The 15,786-nt window shown below is 44.2% G+C and overlaps 1 protein-coding gene across 12 annotated transcripts in view; it reads right to left on the bottom strand.

Moving 5' to 3' along the window:
• ADD1 (adducin 1) overlaps window positions 1-15,786 on the bottom strand; it is a 195,658-nt gene that overhangs the window by 105,671 nt on the left and 74,201 nt on the right. For all 12 annotated transcript variants that reach the window (XM_068106758.2, XM_068106756.2, XM_078771945.1 and 9 more), the window contains one exon: window positions 5,497-5,648. In XM_068106758.2, coding sequence (XP_067962859.2) covers window positions 5,497-5,648 — 152 coding nt within the window. The remainder of the gene's footprint in view (window positions 1-5,496; window positions 5,649-15,786) is intronic.

Genomic DNA, 15,786 nt, shown 5'->3' with positions numbered 1-15,786 from the left:
TAGCTTTGCATGAACACCTGCGTGAACACAATTTGCTAGGACTCTTTGCAGCTCGTCCACAGCCACAGCGAACAAGTTGGAGAATTGAGGCTGGAGCAATTGCAACCTGCGTCAGGACTGGTCTCAATTTGCCTCCAACAGTTTCCCATCCCAAGGTGTTTGGGTCGATCACAGTTGGATTTAGAGTTAGATCTTGTGCCCACGTGTGTGCTTGCAAATGAGCATGCTGGACGTGCTCTTTCCAGGCACCAGCAGTTGGTGTTAGTTTCTCGACTCCCTGATCAGCCTTCAGCTGGCGGAATAGGTGCCATCGTAGTTCAGCAGCACTTCTTATTGTGACACCTTTCGGACAGAAGAGGCGACAGAAATACTCTTCACATCCTTCTAGGACAGCATCAGATGGTTTATCACCCTCTCCAAGCTGAGCAATTGCTGACACTACTGTTTGACTACTTTCAGTGAATGCCTTTAAGCAAGTTGTTTTACTCTTGCCCTGAATGTGGCCAGTGGTGTCACAGCCGGTGAGAGCATGCCAATTAACAAGTGCTTTTGCCCTCTGAGCACCAAGCTGTTCATAGATTGGCCTTAGTAAGATTTTCCGACGGTTTTTTCCAGTGCCCATGATAACTGCAGCATCACTTCCTAGGTCATCACTTCGACGTACAGCAAGTAACAACACATCTGTGTCTGGGGAATAGATACTCACAATGAATCCTGTTTTCACAAGTTGCACTGCATGCAAAATCATGAGTGTGTCAGCTTCCTCCTGGCTACTGACCTCTTTAGCAATTTCACATTCAAAATTGCTCTGGACACTTCTCCTTGTCACCGTTACAATCTGCATGGAGGATCTACTGTTGATCAATCTATTTGCCAGGAAGAGTGTCACTGAATCCTTTGTGACATTACTAGCAAGGAATGACTTGGTGTCCTTGATTTTGGTTTGCTCATCAACAATATAGTTTTTCACTGCCTTGGTCTTGCCTCTACGACGTTCCCTTGTTCCTTCCTTCAATGATGCATCAATTGTGTAATTGTCAAACACAACCCGAAGCTGCTCAAAAGCACGTCCTCTGCATTCGGCTAGCTGTACATACGCTGTGCCTAGCTCCTTGCAGTTCTGAAATTTCTTGACACTCATTAATTCTTGCAATAGCGCCATTCTATCAACAATTAAGCATGTCCTGGGTCTTTCTTGCACATTCTCAGGGTGTTCTGCAAGTTCTTCAGCATGGTCACTTGAGTTTGTGTCATCACTGGATTTCACAAGACCCTCCAGGAGTGATATGATCTTGCTCTTGTCGGTGGTGGGGTGGACCATTCCATTTGGCTGGAGAAGAGTTCCATTGGTATTGGACAGTTCATGTGCCCCTACCACTTCCTCTAGATCCACTGCTTCCCTCGATGACCTTGCAATGACTAGTAGTCGAGCAAACAGGGATGTCATCACTTTCAGTGCCACTACCTCACTACCAGTTTTCACCAACATGTCTTTGCCAACCGAATTCCAAGATGGCAATTTCAATTTGGTCATTGTCGACCACAGGTTTTGGTTTCCCTTTATTCTCTTTTCTACAAATGCACTGTAAGCCTCCTGTCCGAATTTCTCTGCATTAAGAATTCCTTCCTAAGTGAGATATAAGGCAAAATAGGTCCGAAATGGTGGCCATCTTGAAATCCAAGATGGCCGCCATGAAGATGTCGTGAAAATTTGGCAACAGCAATTTTTTTTTTTGATATGCTATTTAGAGTGATTTAAGCCTTGTTGCCAAGAATCTAGCAAAACGGTCCACAAATATACATAAGCCCATGTACTAAATGGCTGAAAAGAAAGAAATGGAGGGTTCTGGAATGGCCAAGTCAAAGCCCGGATCTAAATCCCATCGAGATGTTGTGGGGGGATTTGAAACGAGCTGTGCATGCAAGAAACCCCTCAAACATCGCACAGCTGAAAGAATTCTGCATGGAGGAGTGGGCAAAAATTTCTCCCAGTCGATGTCAGAGACTGGTAGACAGTTATAAGAAACGCCTACTTTAGGTCGTTTCTGCCAAAGGGGGCAATACCACCTATTAGAGCCAAGGGTGTACTTACTTTTTCCACAGAAGGAAATGGCATCTCTGTTAATTTTTTTGTTGAATAAATTATTGCAAAGTCAATATTTCATTGGTTTTTGTTCAATTAGATCACCTTTATCTATAGATACTGTTTATGAAGATAAAATATTGATATGTCCACATATGTTAAAAAGATTTTAAAAAACATTTCATGGGGTGTACTTGTCTTCTTCAGACTCATTTCTGGTCGTGCACCCCTTTCCTGTCATGCTTTGTCCCCCAGGTATCTGCAGGATTCATGTGATCCACAAGCAACCCCCTCCCAAGTGAAACTGCCTAAATCCAGAACCATTGCTCACCTCCACTCATGTATTCCTCTTTTTCTCTGCCTGTGTAACCGCTTTCCACACTCTCATCTCATTCTTCCCTCCCTGTCTTCAAGACAGCTGTTCACCACCATCTCATGTCCCCATCCCCATCCTCTATCCAAAGCCATGATCCTTTTGCGACAGGTTAAATCACCCCACCCCTCCCAAAATTTTGCTTATGTATCCATATAATTATGTATCTTATGTATAATTATGCTTATGTATCCATACACGCCCCTTGCGTTCTCCCCTAACCATCATCGTTAACTGCAACAATTGTTTGTCCATCGCCACCCGCCTTCTCCCTTTTAGTCCGTGGGCTGAGTAGGGTTTAAATGCACCCCCCCCCCCCCCCCCCCCCCCCCCACAACTTAACTTCCCGGGTATGTCCATGTACCCCCCACCCTAGGGGTTAGGAAAAACCATGTTAACAGAAAAAAAAACTCATTCCCAAGGTATCTCCCACGCATATTTTGATGTTACCCCCCCCTGTGTCAGTGATTTCCAAAAATTAGGGGTAGGCGAAATTCAAATGGCCATAACTTTTTACCTAGTCATCCTATGGTTGCATATGACCCCTCAAAATGTTTGTCCTGGGACACTCTTTACAATGATATGTGTTATATGCAAATGAGGTCACTAATGAGATCACCAGAGGTCAAACTATGAGGGAATGAGTTTGTTTTCTGTTAACATGGTTTTTCCTAACCCCTAGGGTGGGGGGTACATGGACATACCCGGGAAGTTAAGTTGTGGGGGGGTGCATGTAAACCCTACTCAGCCCATGGACTATTTGTGCTACTATTGGTGTTTCCCCTTTCTCCTTTTGCTCCCTTTGTTTTTTTGTGTCCTAGCTCTTCCACGAGCCAAGACCATTATATACAAACACACATACATATATATATATATATATATATATATATATATATATATATATATATATATATATATATATATATATATATATATATATATATATATACATACAGTATATATACATATATACATACATATATATATATATATACTGTATATATATATATATATATATATATATATATATATATATATATATATATATACACAGACTTGGCATTTAATATGGAATATTTTTTTTTTCTTGACTTGGGCTTACTTTCTTAACTCAGTATATCAATCTGGTGAGTTTCTTTTACACTTTGGTGATTTATTTGTTAAAAGAACCATGTCACTGATTGTCTGTCGCAGCAAGAAGTCAACAACAGGATTATATCACAGGTGGCGTGGCAAAATGTCCGGACAGGTGCATTTGACGATTGGCTTCACAGTCGGGTATACAAGGGTTGTTGCGTTCTGTATTAGTGGAAACCAACTGCTGCACTTCTCCAAAAGTTATTGCCGCTTCCTCTGGAGATGGTCCGTCAACTCGACAATGCTGTTTGTCATGGAGTGGTGGCTTTACGAAATTACGGCATGAAAGACCATGCTATTGCTCGGCAGTATGGCATCACTCAAGGTCAGGTGTCAAATATCCTGAAACGAAATGCTCAGAGGGGTGTCACTACTCCAATACCGAGGCCAGGACATCCCCGCAGAACCACAAGGAGGGATGATCACCAGCTGCACCGGTTAGTCCGCAATGGCCGTACCAATTCAGCTAATCGGCTTCGGGCTGAGTGGCAGCAACTGATAAATGTGCCTGTATCCAGAAGGCTAGTCAATCAACGACTGGCTCAAGCAGGCTATCGTGCCAGGCGTCCCCGGAGAAAGCCACGCCTGACCAGACAACACCGCCGGCACCGATTGCAGTGGGCCAGAGAGCACCGTCAATGGCAGCCAGGACACTGGAATCACGTGATCTTCCGTGACGAGTCTAGATTTCTGGTCTATCGTCAAGATGGCCGCGTCCGAGTGCGCAGACAAGTGCATGAAGCCTACAACAAAGATTGTATAGTGCCAAGAGTCCAAGCTGGAGGTGGTGGGGTGACCGTTTGGGCTGCTTTTCATGCATGGGACAAAACTGACCTGGTTGTTCTGAATGGAAACCTCAACCAGTTCAAGTACAGGTCCATTCTGGAAGAAACATTGCTTCCATTTGCTCGTGCAGCCTTTCAAGGAAACCTTGTCTTCCAAGATGACAATGCACGGCCTCATCGTGCTCGCATGATCCAACACTTTCTTGCTGACCATGGTGTAGAGCATATGGAGTGGCCTACCATGTCCCCGGATATGAATCCGATAGAGAACTTGTGGGCAGAATTAACGCGTCAAATCGACCACTTGGACCAGCAGCCGACCTCTGTGAGTGAATTGCAGCAGGCTATTGTCACTGCATGGCAAGCAATTCCTGTCCAAACCTTGGCAAATCTCGTGAACAGCATGCCTCAATGTGTATGTGCTCTCCTGAATGCTCCTGGGGGTTACACGAAGTACTGAACTGTAATTTTACTGTCCGTAATCCCAGTCGTGATTTAACTTTTGTTTTTGTTAAAAAAAAATTGGCTCATGTGCAAAATAAAGAGATACTTCTGGAAAACGTACAGAAGTTTAACACAGTACTGTCCATGAATTGAGTTCGATATCAGTTTACATCACTTTCAAGGATCAATTTATTTGTTTCGAAATGTCAAATGTGGTTTTTGTTTCTTTTAAAGGTCACATTAACAAAATCTAGAATAATTTCAACATAATTCCAATGAACTTTTGGTTCTAAGACATCTTGAAAAGTAAGTTCACCCCCACAAAAAAAAGATTCCATATTAAATGCCAATATATATGGCATTACTATATATATATGAAAGAATGGGCATTATATGAACAAAATAAAGCATGCAAATAAAGTCAGGAATGTCAGGAACGGTTTGAGATAGCTTCAAAGTGAAAGTTGGGAGGTTTACCATGAAATTGCAATTGAACCATTCCAAATATTTTTAAAGCTGGCATGAGTAATTCAATCCATCAGGATCTTGCTAATCAAACCTAACCACTGTTGCTGGAATTTAGAGCAAGAAAGATACAGTAAACATGTTATGATACAAGACAAATATATCAGTTCAGGTCTTGGCACAATGGGATCAACAAAACAGCGCCTCACCGAGATATGGTTGTAAATCAGCTCAGACCAACCAAAAAGGTCCATGACACGGTACAGGGCAGCCAGTTTACAGCGCAAAATCTTTTCACCCTTGGCATATGCTGATGAGTCGGATCCACGAAGGTCATTCACTGGAACAACTACACCAAGGCCTGTTCATTGAGTGTACATCAGATAAAATAGATATACGAGGATGAGTAATGGGATAAAGAACAAGCCAGTATGGTTGTGAACTAAAATGAAGGCTAGCGCACAAAGACTAACAGAGCAAAACTGTCAAGACATGCAGTGCATTCAGAAAGTATTCAGACCCCTTCACTTTTTTCACATTTTGTTATGATGCAGCCTGATGCTGAAATCATTTCAATTCATTTTTTCCCTCATCAATCTACACTCAATACCCCATAATGACAAAGAGAAAACAGGATTTTAGAAAGTTTTGCAAATTTATTAAAAAGAAAAAACTGAAATATCACTGACATAAGTATTCATACCCTTTGCGATGACACTTGAAATTTAGCTCAAGTGCCTCCCATTTCTCTTGATCATCTTTGAGACGTTTCTACACCTTGATTGGAGTCCACCGGTGGTAAATTCAATTGATTGGACATGATTTGGAAAGGCACACACCTGTCTATATACAGTCACGTGAAAAAAGTAAGTACACCCCATGTAAAGTTTTGAATTTTTCAACATATTTCAACATAGAGCTATTTGATCTTCATTTCAACAATATTGATAAATAAAGGTGATATAATATAACAAATATCATGAAACATTTACATTTTGTAGGCCATTGTATAATTTAAATAAACATAAATGCAAATTTCACATGTGGAAAAAGTAAGTACACCCTTGGCTCTAATAGGTGGTATTGCCCCCTTTGGCAGAAACAACCTCAAGTAGGCATTTCTAATAATTGTCTACCAGTCTCTGACATCGACTGGGAGAATTTTTTGCCAACTCCTCCATGCAGAAATCTTTCAGCTGTGCGATGTTTGAGGGGTTTCTTGCATGCACAGCTCGTTTCAAATCCCCCCACAACATCTCGATGGGATTTAGATCCGGGCTTTGACTTGGCCATTCCAGAACCCTCCATTTCTTTCTTTTCAGCCATTCCTTGGTGGATTTACTGGTATGTTTAGGGTCATTGTCATGTTGCAAGGTCCACATTCGGGTGAGCTTCAACTTTCTGACAGACGGCCTCACATTATCCTCAAGCACCCTCTGATACAATGAAGAATTCATGGTGGATTATATGATGGTGAGCTGCCCAGGCGCTGGTGCAGCAAAGCTGCCCCAAACCATAATATTTCCACCACCATGCTTTACAGTTGGTATCAGGTTCTTGTGGTCAAATGCTGTCTTTGGTTTTTGCGAAACATGTCTTCTGGTACTGTGGCCAAATAGCTCTACCTTTGACTCATCTGTCCAAAGCACATTGTTCCAGAAGTGCTGGTCTTTGCCTTGGTGTTCATTGGCAAACTTTAGTCTTGCCCTGATATTCTTTCTGGACAGCAAAGGTTTCCTCCTGGCACACCTCCCATGTAGATCAAATTTGTGCAGCCTCTTTCTAATGGTGGACTCGAGCACTTTGACATCAACAGTGGCAAGAGCTACCTGTAGGTCCCGTGATGACATTCTGGGGTTCTTAGAGACTTCTTTCAGCATCTTGCGGTCTGCTTTCGGGCTGAACTTGCTGGGGCAGCCTGGCCTGAACAAGTTGGCAGTTGTTTGGAATCTTCTCCACTTGTAGATGATCTTCCGGACAGTCGAATGATTGATTTCAAATTGTTTGGAGATCTTTTTAAATCCCTTCCCAGACTCGTAGGCATCTATAACCTTCTTTCTGAAGGCCTCAGAGAACTCTTTTGATCTAGACATGGTGATGCCGCACACTTCAACAACAAAGAGCAAACCAAACGAAATGTCTGAGGTTTAAATAAGACAGGTTCCTCCAAGATCCTCTCTAACAATGTTCTAATCATTTGCACCTGAGCTGGTGCACCTGATTCTAATTTTAGGTATTTGAAGTAGTGATAAATCTAGGGGTGTACTTACCTTTTCCACATTCGAAATTTGCATTTATGTTTTTTTAAATTATACAATGGACTACAAAATGTAAATGTTTCATGATATTTGTTATATTATATCACCTTTATCTATCAATATTGTTGAAATGAAGATCAAATAGCTGTATGTTGAAATATGTTGAAAAAGTCAAAACTTTACATGGGGTGTACTTACTTTTTCATGTGACTGTAAGGTCTCACAACTGACAATGCATATCAGAGCAAAAACCAAGCCATGAGGTCGAAGGAACTGCCTGCAGAGCTCAGAGACAGGATTGTGTCGAGGCACAGATCTGGGGAAGCCCACAAAAAAATTTCTGCTGCATTGAAGGTTCCCAAGAGCACAGTGGCCTCTATAATTCTTAAATGGAAGAAGTTTGGAACAACCAGGACGCTTCCTAGAGCTGGCCACCTGACCAAACTGAGCAATTGGGGGAGAAGGGCCTTGGTAAGAGGTGACCAAGAACCCGATGGTCACTCCGGCTGAGCTCGAGATCCTGTGTGGAGATGGGAGAAACTTCCAGAAGGACAGCCATCACTGCAACACTCCACCGATCTGGGCTTTATGGCAGAGTGGCCAGACAGAAGCCTCTCCTCAGTGAAAGACACATGAAAGCCCACAGAATCTTGTTTCTCTCAGTCTGAGAGTCCTTTCGGTGCTTTTTTTGCAAACTCCAAGCCGGCTTTCATGTCTTTCACTGAGGAGAGGCTTCTGTCTGGCCACTCTGCCATACTTTTACACCATCTTGTTTAACACGTTACATTAATTATTAGGGGCTGTTTGTGTCCTTTATACCATCATTCAAAACAGTAGGTTTCCTGTTTGGAATGATTTTGAATTTTGTTTGACTGCCAGACAGACAGGGCAAAATAATCTCACTCCTCTCTGTGCATGTATGATCGGGACAAATTCAGAGCCAAAGTACTAAGAAACTACATGTTTGTTTTCTGATTCATGTTCCAATTTGTGTTCAAAACATAACATTCAATTTAAATCAAGTTGTTCCTCGATCATAAACTGATATTGGTAGAAAGAGGAACAAACAGAGAACCGATTGCTTAATGTAATTTGGATACTCACTCGTGATTATCATTACTCCACACATTTGAAGCGAAAACCATCCACAAACGTCAGTTTATGATTGAGGAATAACTTGGTTTCAATTTAATGTTATATTTTGAATACAAATCGGAAAATTAACCTGTAGTTTAGCAGCACTTTGACTCCGAATTTGTCCTGATCGTGCATACACAACAACATGCATTTTAAAGGCCATTTTCCCTACAAGAGCGGGGGTTAGCCTTGCGGTCCCCATGACAATCTTCTCCATTTTGCCCTATTTTCTGCATCTCTCCTCATTAACCCCCTTGCCCGCATTTCTTCTTCCACCATTTTTAGCCAAGTCTTTCTCGGTCTTCCCCGTCCTCTACTTCCTTCTACATTCATTTCCATCACTCTTCTCAACCAGTCACTTTCATCCTTCCTCAACACATGACCAAACCATCTCAACCTGTTCCTCTTCACAGCATCAATCACAGGCTCTATTCCCATCATCTTTCGCAATTCATCATTTGTCTTCCTCTCTCTCAACGATACTCCGCACATCCGTCGAACCTTTCGCATTTCCACCCTTTCCAACCTTCGTTGCTGCTCTACGTTCATTACCCATGTCCCGCTCCCATAAATCATAACACTTCTCACACATGCAGCATACACCTTTCCCTTCAGCTTCAACGACACTCCCCTCATCATCAGCACGCCACTCAGTTCCCGAAACTTCTTCCATACACATCTCACTCCAGCAACCGTTGCCGAGTCTGATCCACCTTCTCCATTCAGCACGTCTCCGAGGTAGCAAAATGTTTTCACACCTTCCAGCTTCATGCAGTCTCCAAGATCCAACTCAACATTTCCTGCATCTGCAGCTCCCTCTGTGCACACCTTACATTTGAATGTAGCTGCCACACTGGTTAATGACCCTCTCAGACCACTACATTTTTTATGAACCCACTCAGCGCACATTGTACATTGAATGGAGTTCACTCAGACACCCTTCCTACACACAGCACAGGGCCACTTCCCAGTTCTTTCCAACTCACCACATGCTTTACCACTTGCCATCACCTTCGTCTTTCCGATATTCACCTTCAGACCTTTTGTCTCCATACATTCCTTCCACTTGTTCATCTTTTCCTTCAGTCCATCCATACTTTCCACAATCAACACCAGATCATCTGCATACAACAACTCCCATCGTAAACCATCCTTTACGTTCTGAGCCAGCACCTCCATCACAGCTACAAATAGTAGTGGACTTAGTACCGACCCCTGATGCACTCCCACCTTCACCTCAAACTCACCACTGTTCCAGTCCTTCGTCCGTTCAGCTGTGCGCGCTCTTTTGTACATTGCCATCACTACTCTGATCAACCATTCCTCCACTCCTAACTTCCTCAATGCCCATGTCAATACTTTGTGTGGAACCCTATCGAATGCTTTCTCCAGATCAACAAACCCAAGAAACAACTTCTTCCTCTTCTCCATGTACTTCTCCTGTGCATACACAGAGTGAAAAAAATTCTTAAACGATGAAGCCGCTTCAATATTTGCCTTGGTCCATCTGCCATCAAAAAAAGAAGGGCCTTTCAAACCCACCATGCTTAAATCTAAAGGGTCCCAAAGGGTAATTATAATGCGTTTTATTCGTTGCTAGACTTTGCCTATTTCATATTAAAAACGCCAAATTGAAGCATCTCCTTCGGACACCAGTGCGATTTTTGAGAAGTGACACCGCTTCAATATTTGGCTATGTCTATCCACAAAAAATGAAGAGGAACCTTTCTAACCCACTGTTTTTATTTTAAAGGGTAATTCTAAGGGGTATTTCTAAAGGGTGATTCCAAAGGGTGATTCCAAAGGGTGATTCCAAAGGGTGATTCCAAAGGGTGATTCCAAAGGGTGATTCCAAAGGGTGATTCCAAAGGGTGATTCCAAAGGGTGATTCCAAAGGGTGATTCCAAAGGGTGATTCCAAAGGGTGATTCCAAAGGGTGATTCCAAAGGGTGATTCCAAAGGGTGATTCCAAAGGGTGATTCCAAAGGGTAATTCTAAAGGGTTTGTTCATTTCTAGACTTTGCCTATTTCATATTAAAAGTGTCAAACTGAACCGCTTCCTTCGGACACGGGTGCAACTTTTTCCGACTCTGCCTGTCTGGCATTCAAACAAAATTCAAAATCATTCCAAACAGGAAACTTGCCACTAAGAATTAATGTAACTAGCAACAGTACCGCCCTATGGGCGGGGCTTCAATTGGGAAGCCGAAATGAAAAGGCAAAATATCAGAAATTGAAGGCAGAATTTTTTTTTTGTAAACGATTCATATAAACATCCGTCAAATCATATCACACGTAAATCATCAAAATCAAAACAGTATCTTTAGAATTTCAATAAAAGCCACATCACTGTTCATATCGGTAAATATACACAAAGAATTAAGTTAAGCACCCCCCCCGTTTTTTTACAACCTCGCACATTACAAGTTTGTTGTCGTCAAAACAGTGTAATATACCCATGATATTGCTATATTTTCTGGAGAAGTGATATTATGGTCACATAAAAACATAACAATCATGCCGTTTTCAATATTTTATTCTGAATAATTTAAGGTGAAATTTTTTGGGAATTTTAGGCATATTTTCACCTCAATTTAAGTATGGAGCTATAGGTCCATCACGGACAGTGTGGATGACGTTTATGTTTTCTAACGTACAGTCATTGTTCTGAGAAGACCTCTAGCGATCTTTGCGTCAATAACGTGTGTAGGACCCACGTGATCGGATCACTGACTCAACCCTACGTCTCATAGACCCTGTAAGCCGTCGTATGCGTTGCTGTGGCAGGTTGTTCCATTCCCGATGTAATGCACGTTCCAATTCATCCAGATTGGCTATTGGAGGGACCATCTTCGCAATTTGTCGTCCCAACATGTCCCAAACGTGCTCGAGGGGGTTCAGGTTCAGGACAGGATTAGGGGGTGCTTAACTTAATTCTTTGTGTAGGGGTGCTTAACTTAATTCTTTGTGTATATTATTCCATCGTGTTTCAAATCGTGATATCAACTGTACGCTTTTCTTTTGGGAAAAGAATTGAATGATTTTGTACCTCTTCTTCAGCTTAAGAACTTCAGGATAGACGACATTGCTGATAAAAGTTCCTTTTCTCTCTTTGAAGTTCTTGGCAAACATTTTTATATTCCGTACCTGTCGCAAACTTCCGCTTCCGGTCCGGTCTGAAGAGGACGCAGGCGTCACATGCTCGCCGCTTCTTCGACCGGGCCACTGTCAGTTGCTTGCTTTTTTGGTGGTCGTGCGGATTTTTTGGCCATTGAGACTGCCCTCTGCATAACCCCAGCTCTGCTCCCTGCTTCGCCTGCCCGGCTCCTTCGCCTGCTCGCTGTTTCCTCGGGCGCGCTCTCGTGGGTTGTGACCATTGCATCGGTTTGGTGGCGGTTTCCCGCCGTGATCTTGATTTGTAGCGGCGGCGGTCGAGTGCCGCTGCATTTGCCGCTTTGCCGTGATCAACCTTGGCCTCGTGATCGTCTCTTTGCTCCTGCCTGCCCCCTGCTTAGTCCCGGCTCTGCTCCTGGCTTCACCTACCTGGCTCCTTCGTTTCCTCAGGCCCGCTCCCGTGGGCTGGGACCATTGTTTCACCTCCTCAACCTTGGCGTTGTCTCGTCTCTTCGCTCCTGCCTGACATGGCTCTGCGGTACTCCGCCGCAAGGCTCCTTCTGCTCAATACCCGCTCCACCCCTTCATGCATCTCTGCCATCAAATCAAATGGACTCCTCCGACGACCCAGGTACATTCACCGTGGCTCCGGTCGTAAGTTTGTATATTTGCAATCAGGTCACTCCATCCCCGTCCTCTGGTCGGCTCAGCGCACTCCCACTCATCGTCCCAGCGCACCTGGTCACAACAACGCACACAATCGCACCTCCTGCCTACGAACCCTGGCTAAATCACATGAATTCATCCCTGCTGTTCAAAACAACATCAAGCTCACCCTGTCCAACACCCGGTCCCTCAACAACAAATGCCTCATCCTCAACGACTACATCCTGGATAACAAACTGGACTTTCTCTGTCTCACCGAAACCTGGCAACAACCTCTGGACTACTACACACTCAACCTCACCACACCCAATGGATATTCCTACGTCAATAAACCACGCTCGGGGGGCCGAGGTGGTGGAATTGCCGTTATCCACGGTCAAGACATCAAGACCAGCCTCATCCCCATCGCCTCATCCTCATCATTTGAACACCTGGCTTTTAAACTCTCTGGTCGCACGCAGTCAGTCATGGCTGTCGTCTACCGCCCTCCCAAACCACACCCATCATTCCTGTCTGACTTCTCCTACTTTCTGACCCAGCTCTGTTCCCTCTCCCCCTCAATCCTCCTCCTTGGTGATTTCAATATCCACATGGACTCCACTGACTCCACAATAACCACTGACTTCACTGATTTACTCACCTGCTTTAACCTCAATCAACATGTCGACTTTCCTACCCATGTCCGTGGTCACATTTTGGACCTTGTCTGCTCCACTGGATTAAATTTGCACCATCTCTCTGGCTCCGACCTCACCCTCTCTGACCACTTAGCCATCACTCTGACCATCAACATCCCCGCCCCAACACCAAGGCATTATCGCACTATCAACTTCCGTAAGCTAAACGCTCTTTCACCTACCTCATTCTCATCCACCCTCTCTGAAAAAATGTCCACTTCTCCCTTCATTGACCTCCACACCCCTTCCGACCTCACTGACTACTACAACCACACTCTCTCCTCCTGCCTTGACCAGCTTGTGCCTGTAAAAACCAAAACGGTTTCTTTCACCCACTCTGCTCCCTGGTTTACCCCTGAACTCCGCCTGATGAAAACTCGTGCTCGCCAACTTGAAAGACTCCGCAATAAAACGGGTCTAACAGTTCACTCCCAAGCCTACAAGGACCACCTACAACACTACAAAGATGCCCTCTCCCGCGCCCGCTCCGCCTACTACTCTCAAATTATCCACTCTGGCTCCAGAAACCCAAAAGCACTCTTCTCAACAATAAACAAACTCCTCCGCCCCCTGAACACCACCACCCAGTCATTCACAGTAGACAACTGCATCTCCTTCCTCTCTTTCTTCCAACGCAAAATTGACAACATCTACAACAGCTTGACCACCGCCGCACCCGCTCCCCCTCCAACCACCTGCCCCCCCCTTGTCCTGCCATCCCCTGTCTCGGTTCTCCCCAATCTCCCCTACTGACCTCTCTGAACTCCTCATAGGAATGAAAACTGCCACCTGCACTCTTGACCCCATCCCCTCCAGCTTTGTCAAGGCCTCCCTCCCTGCTCTCTCTCCACTTATCATTGCAACAATGATAGCTTCTGCTATACAAATGATAGCTATCAATAGAGAAAGCTTCTGCTTTCTCAACAATGGATGGAGGTCCTCAACGCCAAACAGGAAATTAGAGCTGTCTCCCTTGACATTTCACGTGCCTTCGATACGGTCTGGCACCCTGCTCTGCTCACCAAACTCTCCTCCTTTGGTATCCATGGAAATCTCCACGCATGGCTGGCGGACTTCCTCTCTGGTCGTCGTCAACGTGTGGCCCTGAATGGGTTTCTCTCATCTCCTCTTCCTGTTCAGGCTGGAGTTCCCCAAGGTAGTGTTCTGGGCCCTGTGCTTTTTCTGGTCTTCATCAATGATCTCTCTGACTCTCTTGAAAATCCTCTCTATCTCTTTGCTGACGACTCTACTCTCTGTCGCTCCATTCCTCATCCCTCAGATCGGCAGTCTGCAGCCTCCTCACTCTCAGCAGACCTGGACAAAATCACAGACTGGGCAAACAAATGGAACATGTCTTTCAATCCTGATAAATCTCACACTCTTACGATGTCTCTCCGAAAAGACCGACTGGAAAACCCTCCAATCCACTTTCTGAATAATCCTCTCCAAGAAGTTCTGTCACTCAAGCTTTTGGGTCTCACTATTTGCCATGATCTTTCCTGGAAAAACCACATTTCAAAGCTGGCCTCCAAAGCCAGTCGCCGACTGGGCATCCTCCGTCGTGTGAAGTCCTTCCTTGGCACACCTGAGCTCCTCACCACATACAAGGCTTTCATCCGCAGCTCTATGGAATACTGCTCCCCCCTCTGGTCTGGTGCTCCTGCCTCACACCTGGCCCGTCTTCACGCTGTTGAAACCAAAGCGTTCAGAATCATTGGAATCTCCCGCGATGAAGCTAACTCCAAGGGCCTTTCACTCACTCACCGCAGGCAAGTTGGTGGTCTTTCCGTCTTCTAACGACTCCTCTCTGGCCTTGCCCCCCCAGCCCTCTCTGGGCTCTGTCCCCCAAATATTCCTACAGGTCGCACAAGATCTGCCTGCAACCCTCTTATGGTTAAACTGCCAAAATCAAGACTTTCTGCTCACCTTCACTCCTTCATTCCTCTTTTCTCCCACCTCTGGAACAAACTCCCTCACTCTCTTCAATCCCACTCCACCCTCCAGGTCTTTAAAACAGCTGTTCACCACCATCTCTTATCCTCCCCCATCCAAAACCTTGATCTTTTCTACCCCCGCTAATTTCGGTCCCCATGTGTTTGATTCCTCTCCCCCCCCCCTCCCCCTCCCACGCCTCCTGCCCCCAAGCCCTCTCCCTCCCACACTTCTCCCTGCTCTCAAATGTTGTATATTTTGTATATTTTTGTATATTTGTATATTTTTGTATATATTTTGTATATTTTTGTATATTTTGTATATTTTTGTATATTTTTTTTTGTTTGTTTTTTGTATATTTTGTATATTTTGTATATTTTGTATATTTTGTTTGTCTGGTTGATTTGTTTGTGAAATAAATGTTAGCTCTTTCACGAGCCTCGATTCAGTACAAAAAAAAAAAAAAAAAAAAAAAAAAAAAACAACAACAATAAACTCGTCCCTGTCTACAGGCATCGTCCCACCTTCCCTCAAAATTGCTGCTGTTACCCCCATTCTAAAAAAACCTGGTCTAAACCCTGACACCCTAAACAACTTCAGACCCATCTCCAACCTACCCTTTCTGTCAAAAGTTTTGGAACGCGCTGCAGCCACTCAACTCAAACATCATCTCTCTGCCAATAACCTGTATGAAACATTCCAATCTGGATTCCGT

Source organism: Myxine glutinosa, chromosome 2 (assembly GCF_964187855.1).
Source record: "Myxine glutinosa chromosome 2, kmMyxGlut1.1, whole genome shotgun sequence".
NCBI lineage: Eukaryota > Metazoa > Chordata > Myxini > Myxiniformes > Myxinidae > Myxine > Myxine glutinosa.
The sequence above is the reverse complement of the archived record's forward strand: the minus strand, read 5'-3'. Positions and strand labels throughout refer to the sequence as shown.